Raw genomic sequence first — 19,349 nt, forward strand, 5'->3', positions numbered from 1 at the left:
TTTTCAAAGCAACTCCAACATCTAAATAAATGTGGGGTAAATTAATCAGACACAACCACGCTGCGGCCATTTGATCGCATCAACAATCTGGTAATCAACCCACTCAGCCTGCCAAGTTTTGAGGATGCATTGGATTTGGCTTTGTTGCTATATGCATTGGGTTCAGCTTTTGCCTTTGTCTGCATGCAGCGCCTCTGTGACATTGCTGGTGGTGTTAGCTCCGAAGAACTGCGAGCTGCACATGTGATGCTTGCATGCTATCAATTGTAAGTAAAATACAGAAGATTGTTTTTTTCCCGCCACCGCCGCTTTCTCATACTTGTTAACAGCAGATGCTAATGTTTTATGCTTGCAATTCTGATTTCAAACATATGGAGTTAAATCTGAGAGGGATGCGATTACAACAATATGCAACTTTCTAGTACACGTCTAAGGAAAACTGAATCCAATGTTCAGTCATTACCATACCCTTCTTCTACAGGTTGGAAGAGAGAAATTTGATTGCCTTTTATAGTCCTTCAGAAATATGGTGCAAAAGGGGACTGTTACAGGGGATGCAAGCATCTGGTTAAAAGAAAGATGGCTTCCTAGAGAGGTACGAGATTCCTTGTATGCTTCTCTTAATTATACGGGACCTGCAATTTGATACGCTTTCCAAGTCACGGGTTTATGAATTGAGAGATTTGTTTTTCGTAGCCAGAAAAATCCTAGAAATGCCAGCACTGCAGCTGTGACTTGGGCCTTTGTGATCCAATCCTTGATTTCTGGTCTTAGCGAGTCTTGTTGGTCTGTTCCTCATTCACACCCAGATTTTAGAAGAAGCACCTCCAGAGGAACATGTCTTCCAGAAAATATTTCACAGCCTAGGGCACAAAGAATGTAAGGGAAGTTGATTGACGAGCTATATATATAAGCACATTGCTAATACTTGTATTAGAGAGATGGATAACCAGTATTTGGCAAGAGGAGAAGGGCGAACGCTTTCTGCATCAGTTTTCCAACATTCTTGTTGCTGGGATTTGTGTTCTTGAAAAGAAACATGGTTTCAATAGTTGGGTGAATTGCATCCTGGTGGTGTGATGCGAGCAGCATAATAGTGATTCTTTCCTCATGTGTCAATTAAGAGGGAAACTCCGAAATTAGTAAAAGATAGCAGCATTGTAATAAGATACAATTGAAGGGTTGGCCCAACTCAATACTTGGATTGCAAGTTAGATAAATCCAAGCTTTGATCAAACATCTAGAATAACATTGTTTTGGAAGGAAAAATCCTTAAAATGATGACGATTCAATAAAAAAACGCTTCTAGTGAAGCCAATCTACATCAAGTTTCATCACAGTTCACAACTACAATATTACTAAAATGTTACTTTCCTAAACTGTAACATTCTCAAGAAAATCATTTTGAAAAATAGATAGACATTTAATAAAATAGGTGATCATTTTAACTATTATAATATTTTATGTCATTTTTATGTTTCAAGCCTAAAAACATTTATAAAATTATAGTTTTTATTAATTTGAAATTTTATTTTACTTTATTATTTTAAAGAGTTAAAATATTTACACTTTTATCAAAATTTGGACACACTTTACTCTATATAAGAGCTATATCAAAAAAATTATCCTGTTTAAAAAAAAAAACCACAAAAAATAAAACATAACAATTTCTAATTAAACTCAACATATTCCATAATCACAAGTAACTTGCAAAATGAATATAAAATAATTCAATGGTACAATATTCAAGTAATACCAAAATATATAAATATAATTTGTTTGTCTCTCTATGTCTACATTGTTTACTGAATGATATGGGCTCATCAGTAGCATGATCGGCTCCATCTTATATTCCTGCTTTAGTGGTTTCATCATCTGCCATGATATCATCAAGAGTTAGATTCTCTTCGAAGATTTCAAGTTCGGTGAAACAAATATTTAATCACTTGGACGCTACAATGTAAACTTTGTTTTTTTCATAAGCACTACGAAGATAAGATATGATCTGTTGACTCTCCCGTAATATAAGGCCAATATAATATTAATAAAATATTAATATTAAATTAAAAAATAAATATATTTTAAATTATCACCATTTTAAAAATATGATATTTAGTTAATATCATGTCTAAGAAGCACAAAAAAAAATCTAACTATATCATTTAATCAAATTTTTTTAAGCCGTACCATTCTTCTGAATTTTTAAGTTTACACAAAAAAAAAAAGATTTTTTTTAACATATAAAAAAATGCAAAGGAGAACAACTATGCAACTGAGTAGTGACCCTTTTTGGACTTCCCTTCTTTTTACGAAAAGAAAAGGAGCAGTCAACTAGATTGCTTGGTCGTTTTGGTTAGTGGGACGATGGCAGACATGTCCTCCGGCTCTAGTTGGAGGTCAATGACAATAACACCGTCAACTCACGGACAAAGGCACTAACTAGCGTCTCCATTCCCGCCCACAATAACATTTCTCGTTTCTCAATCCTGTTTCTTCCGTGCAAACGTGCCAGCATGTCGTCATTTCAAAGTAGTCTCAAACAACTAAATTCTTAATACCCCCAGCTGCTCACCTCGATTGAACTTAAAAGGCAGGTAATAACAGTCCAGCTAGCAGATACCATTACATTTACCCCTATATCACACTACCTCTCTCCTTCATGTGACTTGCTTCTCTTCATACAAGCAATCATCAATGCCTCCTCCTCACTCCTTCTTGATTCTTTTCTTGCTTGTTTACACTCCCTCTTTCCTCTTCCAGATCTCCTTTGCGGCCCATGAAGATAGAGATCATGATATAGACGTGTGTTCTTACAAGGGAGTCTTCTGTGCTCCATCTCCTAAAAACAAGAAAATAAGGGTGGTGGCTGGCATTGACCTCAACCACGCTGACATTGTTGGCTACCTCCCTACCAAACTCGGCCTTATCACCGATTTGGCGATCCTCCATATCAACTCCAACAGATTCTGTGGGGTCGTACGCAGTAGTTTCCGCAAAATGAAGCTGCTCCATGAGCTAGACCTGAGCAACAATCAGTTCGTGGGCAAATTTCCCAAGGTTGTGCTCTCCTTGCCTTCCCTCAAGTACCTAGATCTGCGCTTCAACGAGTTTGAAGGTTATGTGCCCTCCCAGCTCTTTGACAAGCCCCTTGATGCTATCTTCTTGAATGACAATAGGTTCTGATTTGGCATCCAAGAGAATCTTGGAAACTCTCCTGTTTCTGTTCTTGTCCTTGCAAACAACAACCTTGGTGGGTGTATTCCAGGCAGCATTGGGAAGATGGGCAAAACCCTAAACGAAATCATTCTCATGAATGACAATCTCACTGGGTGTTTTCCTCCCAAGATCGGCATGCTCAAGAAAGTAACTGTGTTTGACATTAGCTTCAATCATCTGCAAGGCGCTCTACCTTCCAGCATTGGAAACATGAAGAGTGTCGAGTAACTCGACATTTCCCACAACAGTTTCACAGGTGTTGTTCCTGCTAGTGTTTGCCAGCTGCATAATTTGCAAAATTTTACCTATTCTTTCAACTATTTCACTGGCGAAGCTCCAAGCTGTGCTGCTATTGGAGTAGTCTCTAATGGTACCCAAAATTGCATTCCCGGCAAGATGAATCAGAGATCAGCCAAACAATGTTCTTCTGAAGCTGCACGCCCTGTTGACTGCAACAATTTCAAATGCGGTGGCAGTGGCGGAGGTGGCGAAAATGGCTCTCCATTAACACCACCATCACAGTCAAGGAGAGTTATTCCGGTTGGAAGGCCATCACCAAATCCTGCACCCATCAAAAAGACATTTGTTGCATCACCACCACCTCCCACTTCCAAGTCTTCACCTTCCACCAGATCACACCCGCCACCACCTCCCACAAGGTCTTTCCATCCAACAACATCTCTACATTTTGCATCCCTACCACCGCCTACTAAAAAAGCATCACCCAGAACACATCTTCCACCTCCACCTTCACCCTCACCTCCACCTGTTGAACAACAGCCACTAACTTATCACCATATACCGCCACCGCCACCTTCTCCTCCTCCATCCAACCATTACCGTTCTAATTATACACCACGACCACTTATCAAAGGGGTTTCACCAGGCACACATCACCATGTACCACCACTACCACCATCACCAAGTGTAAACAAGCATAAGGTGCCTAAATATAAACCTCCATTGCCCCCACCACCCTATCAATACAAAGCACCAACGCCACCAACGTAGTCTGCTGAAGTTCCATCAAGTTACCACATTTACTCTCCACCACCACCCCCTCCTCCAACCCAGTTTGCAGCTTCAGTTTCATCACCAGTAGAGCATTACCCACCCAAAACAGCTTCTAACCCATCTCTACCATCAATTGGCTGTATAATTTCAGAATTACCACCCCCGCCATCAACTGCGCCAAGCTACCAATTAAGTGGCAGGTGGATGACACTAGTCATTGAGAATAAAGACGTGAGAAGGATGAGAAATTAATATTCTTTAGCGTACATCTACAACGTTGGCGATGATCCCTTGCTTTAGTTCCACTCCCACGACAACATTAATTGTGTGTTTTTGCTAAACCACATGTATAAATATAGAGTTATAATTCTTTTGTAATTTGTTTTTGATTTTCTAAAGAAGAAATTTCAAGTTGATCAATTTGTAGCCATCAGTACAATCCAATCCATTGTATAAATAAATAGCCCCCGTATCTCTTCTTTATTTATTTATTTATTTTAGTTTAGTTTAGTCCTCCTAACCTAGGATGGGTATGGTATGCCATGGTAATAATGCAGTGAACTGGTTATGCAATTAGTTGTTAATTTGATGACGAAGGGAGGGAGTTTTGGTTCAAACTCAATCACCAACACCCCTCCTGCCCTATTCAGACAGAAGCAATAAATTCCATATGATAGTAATGTGTCTCTGATCTTTATCTTTTTTCTTGGTACAGTGAAAAGAAAAGAAAAAATAGCTAATTCTACAGCATATATGACCCCATTAAAAATCAGCAAGGAGTTAACCCGTTGTTCCTCTTGCAGCAAACTTAGCCATAAAAGTATTAGATTCCCTGTATGTTTGTATGTATGCGAAATCTGAACTGACAAGATAATACAAGAGAGTTTCTGAAATGTTTTCTGTATTTTTTTCACAGAGAGAGTTACAATATATATACATCAAGAATAATCAAATCCTTTAATTCTAGGGTTTAATAAACATAATCAGAGAGATAATCAATGGATATACAGTTATGAAAGAAACTAAATAATAAAAGAAGAATATAATATACAGCTATGAAAGAAACTAAATAAAAATAGAATTTCATTTACCTGAGATCCTTAAAGCAGAAAGTACAAAAACTATCATTTTATGGACTATTTTAAGAGTAATAGAAGACTGCCCAGGACTAGGAGCATTTGAGGAACTAATCGAGACATTATAGGCAGCTTTAAATTTCTTTAAAGGCCGGATGGAACAATCTTTGATGATATATCATGTTTTCTTACAATAGTTGTAGAATTTTTTAGTACAAGTAATGGCAATGTGCCCAAATCCTTTGCAACTATAGCACTAGACATTAGACATATCTCTGCCTCTTTTAGATCTCCCTTGAGCAGCGTAGGCAACATGAATTGGAGTAGAATTTTAAGCTTTCTGCTCTAAGACAGACTGTGTAATAATCTATTGTTCTTCCCTAAGAAACTCTCCTACACAAATATCCCATAAAGAAATTGGTTCTCTATTCATTAGGTTGAACCTGATTGCTTCAAATTCCCCCCTTAACTTCATTAAAAATTGATCACGCTTGCTGGTCTCATACACACTTTGGATAGCAATAAGTCCTTCATGAGGTACACTTGCATACACAATATTTGTGTACTTAGCCCAAAGATTTGCAAGGGAAGAATAAAACTCTTAACATATTGCCTTGACTGAGTTGACCCAACTCGAGTTCAATTGAAACCTTCATGCTGTATTGCTTTAGTTGTAAACTTTCTTCAGGTAATCCCACAGTTCTCTAAAAGATTTGTAAGGCTTGAGATTGAAAAGTATGGAGTGTTCCATACTTCCAAGAATCCAAGAAATAATCTAAGTATCATTCACCTCCCATTTCACATATTTCTCCAACTCCTCGTTATTAGGTGCAGGATATGTCCTAGTAATATGACCCCATAATTCATTTTCCTTGACAAAGATCTGAAATTAAAAAGCCCAGGCAGAATAGTTCTTTCTATTAAATCAAACACGAAAATGTTCAAATCATTCCAGAGACATGATTTAACTAGAAACAAAAACAAAGAAATCAGGTCTAAGAAAAACAAAATAGAAGAACCATACACAATATGAATTGATTTCAAAGTTTTGGCTCTGATACCATGACAAGATAATACAAGAGAGTTTCTGAAATGTTTTATGTAATTCTTAGAAATTTTTTATGTAATTCTTTCACTAAGAGGGTTACAATATATATACATCAAGAATGATCAAATCCCTTAATTCTAAGGTCTAAAAAACATAATCAAATCCCTTAATCCTAGGCCTAAACAATAATGAAAATCTTAGAGAGATAATATACTATACAATATAGTTATTAAACCCAGCCCATGAGTTGACTCGACCAAGGGGCCAGGTTCCGGGTTTCATGGGTCGACCTGGGATAATCCGGAAAAATTAAAAAAAAAAATTCAAAGTTTTAATATTTTATATGAAAAAATTAAGAAAAAATCAATGTAAATATAGACTATACATATTGTAAATAATGAAGTTTAAAATAATATTTTAACAAAAATTTTATCCCACATTAAAAAGTTATTATGTTAAGCTTTTGAGTTGAAGTTTAAAAAAAAAAGTTTCGTATCCCACATTGAAAAAACATAGTTTTTTTTCTTGTGAACATAGAGTATATATACTAATAGATTTCAAATCCCACATTAAAAAAAAGATAACTTTTTTTTTTTTGGAACATAAAATATATAAACTAATGTATTTCAAATTCCACATTGAAAAAACATAACTTTTTTCTTGGGAACATATAGTATATATACTAATATATTTCAAATCCCACATTGAAAAAATATAATTTTTTTCTTATGAATAAAAAGTATATATACTAATAGGTTTCAAATCCCACATTTAAAAAAAAAAAAAGGGTCTTACCTGGGTCATGGGTTAACCCGCCGGGTCGTTGCATTGACCGGTCTTTTAATAAACCCGGATTGGTCTAGCCCCCGCCAGGCCGGTCCGGGTTTAATAACACTGCTATACAGCTAAGAAAGAAACTAAATAATGAAAGAAAAATATATTGAGATGAACCACCCAGTTCCTTGAAAGCAGCTCCCTGATATCAACTCCATGCTTGTGATACTTAGCATAACCTGCAGACAGCAACTTAATAACATCTTTGGAGTCAGAATTACAAAGAATCTGTCTTAACCCCGACCTCGTGCTAGTTGTAGCCTATGTTCTAAAGCTAACAACTCTAGAAAAAGGTTACATCCGATTAAGAAAGCCCCTTTTGGAGACCGTATAAAGTCCTCCAAATCCAATTCTACCAGGATTGCCAATGGAACTACCGTCCACATCCAGCTTAACAAACTCTTGTGGCGGTCTCCGCCATGAAACGAGAGTTAGATATATTAGCAGCTTCCACATGCAAGACACTTTCCCCAAGACATCTCACAATATATCATCTCTACCAACCTGTATATGTATTCTCCTCGTCAACCAGCCATCACCAAGAACTACCATGTTTCGGTGTCCCCATCGCCACCACAGCACAACTAGGAATAAATGAGTGCTTCTGTCTGCTGAAGCAAAGGAAACAATCCACTCTTTTATATATCAGTACAATATTTAAAGCCTGAAGCATGCATTTCCAAATCCCAATCTATCCCATATCAACTTAGCCATCGGACAGTCCCTCAAGCTATGAACTATATCCACCTCCTCCTCCGCCAGGTGACATCCACCACATCTTGCATCCGCTGTAAGCTTATGATGGAACCGCAAGATATTAATTGGTCAGTAAGCTATTAACATGGAACATTAGCCAAACAAAAAACTTGATCTTTTCTGGAGCTTGAAGAAGCCTCACCAACCATCTCCATCTAGCATTCTCACGCAGCTCCCCAGCTAGACCTTGTGATCAGCCAATAGTAAGTAAGCCAGTTGTGATCAGTCAATGGTAAGCAGCTGTCTGCAGCATTGCATTGCAGTGGCTCTCGTCTTGATCTCTTCTTGTTCTAGGCTAGCTGCAGAGAGAAATTGCAGAGCACGGATACATACTGATAGTAAATATATTTTAGTTTTATCTCGAATTAAAAATATATATAAAAAAAAAACAGATTTTAAAGTTTAAATTAAATAAAAACACCCCCATCTATAAATCAGAGGACACATGATTTAAACTTCATATCTAATACATAAACTCATTCAAATCTTTCATAAGCATAAAAATAACATTTCATAATTTACACTGAAAACTAAAAGTACAACTCAACCAAAAAGAAGTTTGCAAATAAAAATAAACTGTCTTGGAGCATTTTTACTAAGCATAAATAAATAAGCATATTAAATAATTAAATAGTATAAAATCATGCTAAGCCTCTTAATTGGAAAATTAATCTTCTCATGGATCATATGATTTTTTAATGTATTTATATCAAAAATAAATTTTGAAATAAAAATAAAAATATTATTTTAATATACTTTTAAATAAAAATTATATTTATTTTTTTAAAATAACAGTGAAAATAGAAACAGAATAACTAGGACCAGAGTAATGCCCATCATATCAGAGCCTGAATCAAATGGCCCATACCAGGCGGGGGCCTTTCCCAAACATGAAAACGGGCTGTGCCTTCGACATGCAAGGAATAGAATAGAAGGGCTAAATTGAATCTCGAATATCCGTTGGATGCTGTAACCAAACTATTCCTAGTTACGGGGACCGATTTGAAATTAATGTACGTGCGAACACAATAGACAGGGAAGGAAACTTCTTGGTTTGCTTAGAGAAGAGAATCCAAATTAAATTCTCATTTTATTTACTCAACCATCATCGATCACTGACTCGCTCTTTCTCACTCGGTGAGTCAGGTTTCATTTCATTTCATCAGAAGTAAGCTGCGGCTGACTACTTAACGAGTGCTTCCTTTTATGTCGTTTTTTTTGCGATCTTGATCGGCTGCAGGTTCTTGTGATTGGATTCGAAGAATTCAATTTAATTCAGCAGAATGGTATCTTCTTTCTTTCCTCCTCCTTCATTAAATTACTATTATCTTCGTATTTTTGGTGTGTGTTTGGTGATGAGATTTGAGAGTATACTGGCAAATGGATGGATCAGAATTACCTAATTGGAGCTTTCAAGCCTTCATGTAATATCTCCATCACCTTTTCCGATGCAAAAAATCGCAAGCAGGTTTCTCCTCCTTAATTATGTATGTTCTTATGTCTTAATTAAGTTGGTTGGATCCATCAATTCATCATTGTTTGTAATTGTCGACTCCCTGCCGGTGTAGGTTCCGATGAAAAAGGAGAATGGCCAAACGCTGATGGTTCCGCTCTTCCATAGTCAAGAAAACATTGCTGGAAAGGTGCTCTGCTTTGGATTCTTTATTTTTTATGTTTGCATCTTCGAATGCTTGCTTACGTAAAGTGGCTTCTTCATTTATTTCCATTCCATTTGCTTTGCTGAGTGATGACCTGTTCAGATTTCTATAGAGCCACTGCAAGGGAAAAAGGTCGATCAAGTTGGTGTTAAAGTTGAACTTCTTGGCCAAATTGGTTAGTCTTTTTTTTTTTTTTTTTTTTAAAGAAATTCTTTGGTGAAACTTACCTCTCTTGTTTCGATGATTGCTATCTTTCACGTGTGGCAGTTCAGTCCCAAGTTCAAATATTGCTTTCTTTTTTTAATGGTCAGTTAAAAAATTTTAAATATTTTTCCCTTAGGTTTGGCCTCGCTGCTGTTTTGTTAACACTCAAGGCTTATAAACTAAGGACTGTATAACATTGGTTTCAGCTTAGGCATCATACAAAGCCAAAACCAGTCTTTAAATTTATCTTTGCTGAGTAAAAATATAAAAGCTGGTATTTAACCCATGAAAGATCGTGCTGAATAAGTTTGTAATGCTAGCTGTGCAAATTATTATTATAGATAGCTACTACTTTGTGTCTTTTGAAAATACCCATCCGTGACTTTTATGAGTTTTGCTATCACTTCAACTGTGAATTTGAACTGTTCTGTTTGCTAGTTGCTTGGAATTGGATTATTTTGTACTATGTACATTTGAACTTGTGTTAGTTGTCCTTCAATTGCTTTCCTAAGATTTAAGGAACTTTTTGTTCTACTTCACAGAGATGTATTTCGATAGAGGCAATTTTTATGACTTCGCGTCCCTTGGTGAGTATACTATACATGTTATTTATTGCTTTAGTTTTAGATTTTTCTATAAATGGTCCCTTTGTAGTTTGTGGAATTCTATTTTGTTTATTGCAATAATTTTGAAACCCAGATTGGATGAGCTGGCCTGACTTGAAAACCAGCAAACCCTTTAATTTGGTGTAGGTTAACATTCTAGTCCTTCCTGATAAAATGCTTGGTGAATTGTTTTGACCAGTGATGAAACTGGTCACTGAAGAGGAAGCACAATGATCAATGTTCTGGGCTTCCAATTTAACTTCTGAATGAAAAGGTTGAACTTATACTGATTCAGTGTTCCAAACGCGTGCTGTGTTATTTTCTGGAGAAATCTGTTCCCGACTAAGCTATCAATTCTTTACTCCTTGTTTTATAAACATTAGAAAAAAAGTATATACCATGCATGTTCTTCTATCTATTTTTAAAATTTTCATGTACTTTTGCATACTTTTATTTGCTATCAACAATTGTGTTATTAATTATCAATGCTATCTGATCGCTTGTAACTCCCATTGCTCTCTGCTCAAGACCTTGTAAACAGCCATATTTGTACCCACACAATAATTCATTTGATTTCAGACATGATTCTGGCTTCTCTTTCTTGCAGTACGTGAATTGGATGTTCCTGGAGAGATATATGAAAGAAAGACGTATCCGTTTGAGTTTTCCACAGTTGAAATGCCATATGAGACATATAATGGGGTGAATGTGAGGCTCAGGTATGCCCCACTTATGTAGTCTTAAAATATGGAAGTTCCATATTTTCTTCATATCCTTTCTGTTGTTTATTTCAAGGGGTGTTTTGTGGACAATCTGCTGTTAGTTTTCCTTCTCAAATCATTTCCACTTCAACGTAAGCAGTTTCAAAAGTGGTTTTAGATTCTCTCCTTGATGCATTCTGTGCCCCTCTCATGGAGGTTGAATTGCTGTTTTCCTAATCCAATTGCACTAGTCCTTTTTTTGAAAATTAAATATGGAATTAGTGATAAACATGTAGCTTCTTGCATTGTTTTATATATCAAGGCTCAAATCCATGTGTAGCATGACTTTATTTAACAATAAAAGGCTGCAGTTGATTACTTATCTCTACTATTGAAGCCAAAAGCAATTGAACATATCATTACAATCTTGTATCTTCGCATCCCTGGCTTTTCATGTCTCTTTACCGTTAATTTTTGTCGTCTTTGAAGTTCAGCCTGTGCAGTAATAGCTGTTGTTTCCTGTTCATCCTATTGTTCATCTAAACTGCTTTAATGTACAAAGGAATTTTTCTCCCTTATTTTTTCCCTCACAATTACCAGTTCAATTTTATAGTGTATACACTCAATAGTATAGAGGGAAGAGAGATAAATGTGGGGTTGCCAAAGGAGCAGTAGAGGAAGATTAGATTAGGAATAATCACTTGCATAGCACTCAGTATGGAAATCTAAAATAACTAGATTTTATGAAATGGAATAGGTAAATGGTGTTATAATAGTTAACTCATGTCATAATAGCATTTGCCTTTTACAGGTATGTTCTGAAAGTGACTGTCACCCGTGCTTATGCAGGAAGCATAATTGAATACCAGGACTTCGTGGTAATTTTTAAGAAATGTACCATCTTTCTTTCATGTGCACACGCACACAATGTTTGATGCTTATCAGTATATTTTTCATATTTTTTGGCTTGTATTTTGCAAATGGGACAAATCAAGTTGCATTTTCTTGTTACTTTATGAACTTGTCTGTATAGCAAACTGCATTTTTGGGAACTGAATGGATACGTTGTTCTCACATATTTTAACCTAAATGGTTTTCTAATAGTTGCTCATGTTTAATTCAGTACAGGGTTAATTCTTGCACATTGTTCTCTTGCCTTTGTTATCAACATTTCTTATGTATACCTTTGTTGAATTGTTATGTATCAGGTTAGCAACTATTCTCCCCCTCCACCAATCAACAACAGCATAAAGGTAAGTGAAAAATTGTACTATAAGTTCCTGGCATCTCAGCTGGAGTGTTGTCTCAACACTTTGTGAGGCTCTGGTAGTTTTAGTGGGGAACTCCTTAATGTACAAAGTAATGAATAGCAGCAAGCTAGCAATAGCCACTGTATACAATAACCAGATAGTTTTATGCTCTGTATGTCTAATTCACTGTAAGGTTGGCAATCTTTTGGTAATTCTAACTCATTATGTTCTTCCTAACAACCTGTGCAGATGGAAGTTGGCATTGAAGATTGCCTGCACATTGAGTTTGAATACAACAAAAGCAAGTAAGACAAGAAAGATTCTATGAATAGACTTTTTGTCAATTTCTTTTTGTTTGTTATGTTCTTCTTTAGGCTCGAGTAATCCAAGTGTGGCAGGATAATGAGATCTGTAATTTGAAAATTCTTGTTCCTGTGGTTGCTGGATTGTGTTGAACTGTGGCTTCTAATCAGCAAAGGAGCCTTTCCAGTTGAATGTGGCTAAACCATTAGAGCTAAATTATTTAGCTGTAGACTTGATTGAAATTTCTGCTATGTTTTGACTCGTTGGAAATTAAATTATGCAGGTATCATCTAAAAGACGTGATTATCGGAAAGATATACTTTCTTCTAGTAAGAATTAAGATAAAAAATATGGATATTGAGATCAGGCGTCGAGAATCAACAGGATCAGGGGCCAATACACATGTTGAGACAGAGACGCTAGCTAAATTTGAGTTGATGGATGGAGCTCCTGTCAGAGGTATGTTCAGCATTCTTCCTGAAATTTCTTGTAATCTAACCTACATAACCACCGAGACAGTATGATGAATGTAGCGCAAACTACTACACTAGATTTAAAAATTATCTATGTGAAGAGTTAGTTGAAAGTCTTTTGACCAATGTTTTGACCTTTTTCAAGTAAATACCGACCGAGTTTTTAAATAATCTTTTTTTGCCCCCGTCAAATTTACATATATTTTGATGATTTTCTGATCTTTGAGTTGGGACATATCCTTGTTTTTTTGTTTTTCAAGGCAATCTCATACAAGCATATGAATATTGTTTCAGGTGAATCAATTCCTATCAGATTGTTTCTTAGCCCTTATGAACTGACACCGACACATCGCAACATTAACAACAAATTTAGTGTGAAGTATTATTTGAACCTTGTTCTGGTTGATGAAGAGGATCGTCGCTATTTTAAGCAACAGGAAATTACAATATACAGGCTGCAGGAAAGTTCTTAATCATGTTTTGATACTCAAATATTGTTTTATCCATTGAAAAGATAATAGATGATCAACTGTGACGCTTAATAGCCTTGAAATTGTTGGAGAGGGTCTTGTTCTGTTGACTGGTCTAGATTGGTGTTTATTCTTTTATTTTTAGTTTAACGTGGGTGTCCGGGCCAGCTTTCGCGCACCTCGACTAATCCCACGGGCTCTGAAGTTAACGACCATATAAGCCTCCAGTGGCCATCATATGAGCAACCACATGGCTTGAACCTGAAACTACAGAGGGAGCAAACATTTTAGTCCCAAATTCTTATCATTGGACCACCACCTAGATGGTTGATTGGTGTTTATTCTTGCTTGGTCACTCCTTGGTGGAATTATGTACATGGGTCACATCTGGGTGGTGGAATACCTGTGTTTGCTTTCATGGTTTAATCATATAAAAAAAAAAAAAAAAATGTCTTTCTGTAGCCAACAACCATTGTTGACGTTGACAGAGCTTGGCTACGGGCACCTGATATAACATTTTTTGCCCCTTCCAGGGGATTATCGAGAACAATTTCTGTTTATCAGCGGCCTTCATATTTTGTTCGGAAATTTCTCGAGGAGTGGTTATACTTTTGTGCTTATTTGTACAAGTCTATGAAACATGTACAAGTACTCTTGTGCTAACTCGTGTTGTCTGGCTTTACCATGTTCCGGTACAAGGCATTGTTAGCAACTCAGTGCTTAAACTTGTTGCTTCATAGTTGGGTTCAGTACTTGTTTTGTTTGGGAATCTGAATATGTGAAGTAAGAATAGAGCTACATGATCATATAATAGAATCATAGGATATTAGCAGGGTTTAGGGTTTTGGGGCTGTCAGCAATTTCTTGCTCTATTAGTAACTGATGAGTACTTTGATTGTATTCTTTAAAACACAAAAGAGACATTTATGTTCTGGTAAAGATGATGGGCTTTTTTTTTATTATTATTATTCTTTTCTTGAAAAAAAAAAAGAAAAGAAAAAAAACCCAGATGCTTGCATTTCATTGAATGTGAGATTTAAAATTATTTTTCTTTTGTTCTCTGTTTTTTTTCTTCTAGTTTTTCTTTTTCAAGGAAAAATCGGAAAACATGTTCGTTAAGAATAGAGAAAGATAATTTCATTGAAAAACAATTAGGAAATATGTCTTACTATAATTATTATGAAAAAAAAATCAAAACCATAATTTTATAGTAGTTTCTTTGATAATTTACTTGTTAAATGTTAATTTTATTTGGTTTAAATTAAAAATGATCATGGCAAGGTTACTACTTGTTAAATAAAAAAACAAAGAATTTTTTTTATTATATTTATAACAAAGAATAGATTTATGACACTAATAAAAAATGATATTATAAAAGAAATTAATTTTAATATTTTATATTTATAAAAAGCACTTGTTTATAAAATAAAAATGTTTTATTATTCATAATTTTAGTTTTTTCTTTTTTTTCATTTGAAAAATAATAAAAATTATATAAAAATAAACTGTAGGGAACTTATAAAATATGTTTTTCAAGCTCAGTTATAAATTTAAAAAACTAAAAAACTTCTCAAATTAAAAAATATTTCTATTTTTCTATTTTCTTACTCTGATATTTTTTTTAAAAATTAAAATATTATTTTTTTTCAAAACAATATTTTAGCATGTATTTTCACAAGGGCTCTATTTCAATTTTCTAATGGTGAGAGTATATTAATTAACAAAAAAACTAAGAGAGAGATGTGTTTTTATGTACGCTACTTTACACAACATTATTCGCAATAATGTTTTTGCTTTTTTTTGTTTTTTAAATTTATATTTTTTTTATCATTTAACATTTAATTTATTTTATTTTTTTTCTATGTAATTATCTCAATTTCATAACCAGTATTATAGGCTCGGTGAGTTAGTAGAATTGACTTGTTTTTTTTTTAAATTATTTTTAATTTCATCCTTCAACATTAAATTATTTAAGAATTAAGTTTTATGATTTTATTTCGATTTTGTCTTTTATAAAGTTATGTTGGTCTCATGACTCAAATCATGGATTTTGTTGATTGACTCGGGTTGATTTACTATCTTTTTTTTTACATTGATTTTTTTTCTTTCAATTTAATACTTTAATATTGGGTCAATTAAAAATTAAAGTTCCTAAATTGTTTTGATTTGCTTTTAATTGGGTTATTATGGTTTTTATAACCTAGGTTGTGGAATTAGTAAGTTAAGCCGAATTAACTTAAATTATTTTTTGTTTTTTATTTATTTTAATTGATTTTTTAAAATTTTATTTTTTAAAGTTCAGTTAATTGAAAAATTTAACTTTATAATTTATTTTATATTAAGATATCATGATCTTATAATACAAGTGATGATGAATAGACATAAATCGATTCAAACTTTGTTTTTTTTTATTTTTTATTTTTTTAAATAAATTAAGGCAACAAAACGAGTTGAGGAAGCTGCTGCGGAAGAGCTGAAAGCTTCTGTAAAATCTAAAGAACGGTATAACGATGAATTTGAAGCTGCAAGAATGGCAAAAACAGCACAGTAGAGGCCTGCACTTTTGTTTTGGAGGCAAAACACATCGCATGTATACCAAACCAAAGCATTTATTATCATCACAGCAACAAAGACACACACACCAAAATTGTGTTATGTACACAGAATTAAATAAAAACCTAAGACCACCTTGTTTCTGTATCTATCATCATCAATCCAGCGAAACAAGCTTGCCACTCCCCATGAATCATCTCTATGGACACACACCCCTCCCTGTATAGGGAGGCTCATGGATCGTTGAGGAAAATCTTTCCTTGGTCAAAAAAATGCACACATTTCCACCTTGAACTCCCTTTCTTTAAAAGCAAAACTACCACAACACAAACCAAAAAAAGGCCTCAAACCACGCTTCCTACGGACACACCCAATCAGCTGACCATTTTACAGCGAAGACAGGAACAAAGCAAGCGGCCTTGGCAAGCAGGGGCAATGTGCTCTCTCACTGGTTCATCCAAACCGGATCACAATGCATGATATATCATCTTTACTCTTTCTTGCCAGTGCCTCAGTTGTCAAGCGCTTAGCTGCCGCTCTTGGATCCTTGATTGGTTTCACTAAATCAACTGCCTCCTGATTCTTCATGACCTGCAGAATATCGCAGCAAACCAGTGGGTATACAGTAATAGTTGCTCTTAAATGTGGCATGACTCAGTATAATTGACGTTATGTGGAGTAGATTCAGGAACATAAAGTATTGCATTTCCATTGCAATCCAGGACTCTCGTAGCAGAAACCAAAGTAAACACGAGTATAAATTCGATAATAAAAGCAGCCCAACTACAAATTGAAATCAATCCCATCCCTCCACATGCAGAAAGAAATTCCAAAAATACACTAAAATGGTCAGAATACACGGTAAAAGCTTCTCGATAAGTTTCTTAAAATTGGCAATTTTATTCTTAAATAAGCACAGCGTATCCAGTTGCTATCACAAGGATGCATACCTCAGTATTAGAGTTCAATGTCAGCTAGGATTTAGGTTCATAGAATTTAGAGTTTGTAAGAGTTTTTGATATTGTTAGAACTCTATAATATTAAGATTATTATCTATTAGAATTTTATCATTGTTAGGAGTTAGCTAATTGATTCGTTTTCACCTTAGTTAGATAAGAGTAAAACTCTGCAAGGCTATTTATATAGCCATCTTAAACATTCAGAATTATGAATAAGAAAACACATGAAAATAATAAAGTGAAAGTGTTAGCTGCTGTGTTTTTCTTAGAGCAAAACCAACATGAGTTTTGTTCAACTATACAGCAAGTGTTACAATAAGTGACAATAAGTATTATCATTTCACACATACTTGAAGACAAAATTATGGAGTGGGATGCATGACAATGAAAAAATAAAAAAACTACAAGTTATTAAGGTATTATAATCACTGACCTTCCACAATCCGTCGCTTGCTAAGATTACAAAGTCCATAGTTGAGTCTATGGGCACATATCTTACATCAGGTTCTGAGCTTAAATGCGCTCTAAGGCTTCGATCCCCAAAAGCTCGTGCAACTGCAAGTTGGCCATTAACCCTGGGTACATCTCCTGAAGTAATCATTAGTTTGTTCAGTAAGAAGAATCACAGCAGAAAAGCAATTCTTTAAAGAAACTAGAATGGTGTGATAAGTTTGTACTATGGAAATGGTAACCCAGTTAACTATTTGCATTATAGTAGCTAAAGTAGTCTGCAGAATGTTCCACCAAAAGACAGAGACTTGAAAGCCATCAGACGTGGAAAAAAAAAATGGCGATATGTTACCAGGAAAGGTTATGACAAAGCCACCCTGCTTCTCAATCCTTTTTCTTTCAGTGTCCGGCTCATGGTCCACTGTAAGTTGATTGGCGAAGCCTCCTTCACACACAACAGCTCTAGAGTCACCAATGTTTGCGACCCATATGCCCTTGCCGTCGATAACAATTGCAGTGACAGCGGTAGAGCCCCCAGGGCCTAATTCCATGGAGTTCTCCAAGATGAAATGATTGGTGGAGCGATAAGCGTTCTTAATGGCAGTGGCAGGATCTTTCCAGAAATTGGGCTGCAAGCATCATCACAGGGAAAAAGATAAGAGCGAAAGGGTTGGTAATAACAATAGACATGGGACGGATGGAGGGAAGGACGGATGGACCTCGTCAAGGATGTTGTTGAAAAGATGAGCTTTCAAATAACTAGGGACACGATTGCCAAGATGACCATCAAAGATGGCAAACAAACCAAGTTCATGATTCTTCTCTTTCCTGTATTCAGCTACATGGTAATCTTCCATGGCATGACCGGACTTGCCCTCGACCAAGTGGAAGCCATGGGACGATTTTTTAATGGAAGATTTACTTTTGCCCTTACCAGAAGAGTTTGGGGAGTATGAAGGGTTGAGACAGGCACCACACTGCAATGAATCAATCACTGATCATCAAAATGTTTCATTATTCCCATAACATCCCATCACAAAAGGCCAACAATCATTGTGGAATCGTGAGCATACATCCATACATGTGTGTGTGTGTTAACAGCTGATGGAGAGATTAAAAAACAAAGAAAGAGAAGCTTTCCGGAAGGAATTCGATCGGTAAAATCCATAATAAAAAGATGGGTTCAATTGATTGAAAGAATAACAAATAATAAATAAAGAAGAGGGAGCAGTATTTGATGGGATAAAAAAGAAGTAGCTAGTTAAAGGGGGAGTGAAAAGGTAGATGATACGATACCATAAAACTTGTGAAAGAGGCAGGTGGTGAAGTGAGAAGCACCTGCTTCTACTGCGACCGATTGTCTACTCATGTTATCTATACTTGTCTCTCTCAATCTCTGTCACTCAAGATTGATGGTTTGATATGGTCATCTTCCTCCTGCTCCTGGAAAAGACGAGCACCTCTTCTACAGATACATGCACGCGCATGTAGGCAGCGAGGGAAAGAAAAGAAGAGGGGAAGGTTGGGGCCTGAGATTCCTGTGCAAACAACTACCACAGAAATCCAATCCAAGACTCTGTCTGGATCAGGAGGAGTCAGAACGCAGCGACTCTTCGTTAATCCGCAGCGCTCAGATGAGGTCTGAAACCTGATAGATGGAAAGAGGAGAGGAGAGGAGAGGATGCCCTTGTTTCTCTCGCGTTTACCAAAATGAATCTAAATTTTATTCTCCGTCAGTCCACCATGCGACCGTCAAACAAAACAAACAGTTAAAAAGAG

At 35.6% G+C, this 19,349-nt stretch overlaps 2 protein-coding genes and 1 pseudogene across 7 annotated transcripts; 2 read left to right on the forward strand and 1 right to left on the reverse strand.

Annotated features, from left to right (window-relative positions):
- Window positions 1-2,694: 2,694 nt before the first annotated feature.
- On the forward strand, window positions 2,695-4,227 carry LOC118047157 (leucine-rich repeat extensin-like protein 2; annotated as a pseudogene).
- A 4,733-nt stretch (window positions 4,228-8,960) lies between these two features.
- On the forward strand, window positions 8,961-14,565 carry LOC118047154 (vacuolar protein sorting-associated protein 26B). Of its 6 annotated transcripts, none has more exons than XM_035056342.2 (12): window positions 8,962-9,081; window positions 9,185-9,230; window positions 9,338-9,431; window positions 9,513-9,587; window positions 9,705-9,777; window positions 10,349-10,393; window positions 11,019-11,130; window positions 11,924-11,990; window positions 12,321-12,365; window positions 12,612-12,667; window positions 12,949-13,124; window positions 13,433-14,565. In XM_035056342.2, exons 3-12 carry the CDS (start codon window positions 9,393-9,395, stop codon window positions 13,609-13,611), a joined length of 867 nt encoding a protein of 288 aa, XP_034912233.1. In that variant the 5' UTR covers window positions 8,962-9,081; window positions 9,185-9,230; window positions 9,338-9,392; the 3' UTR covers window positions 13,612-14,565. The 6 variants fall into 6 exon arrangements, with proteins under 6 accessions (XP_034912235.1, XP_073262160.1, XP_034912233.1 ...); XM_035056340.2 differs by having other exon boundaries at window positions 9,338-9,412; XM_035056344.2 differs by having other exon boundaries at window positions 8,961-9,081; window positions 9,185-9,431.
- Window positions 14,566-16,199: 1,634 nt separating this feature from the next.
- Window positions 16,200-18,470, reverse strand: LOC118047153 (probable protein phosphatase 2C 44; the record flags this gene model as incomplete). Its single annotated transcript, XM_035056338.2, is given in 4 exon segments — window positions 16,200-16,752; window positions 17,554-17,708; window positions 17,923-18,199; window positions 18,290-18,470. Coding segments are annotated over 4 exon segments (751 nt in total), but the record flags the coding sequence as incomplete, so codon positions are not given.
- Between the last annotated feature and the right edge of the window lie 879 nt (window positions 18,471-19,349).

Source organism: Populus alba, chromosome 18, assembly GCF_005239225.2.
Source record: "Populus alba chromosome 18, ASM523922v2, whole genome shotgun sequence".
Taxonomy (NCBI): Eukaryota; Viridiplantae; Streptophyta; class Magnoliopsida; order Malpighiales; family Salicaceae; genus Populus; species Populus alba.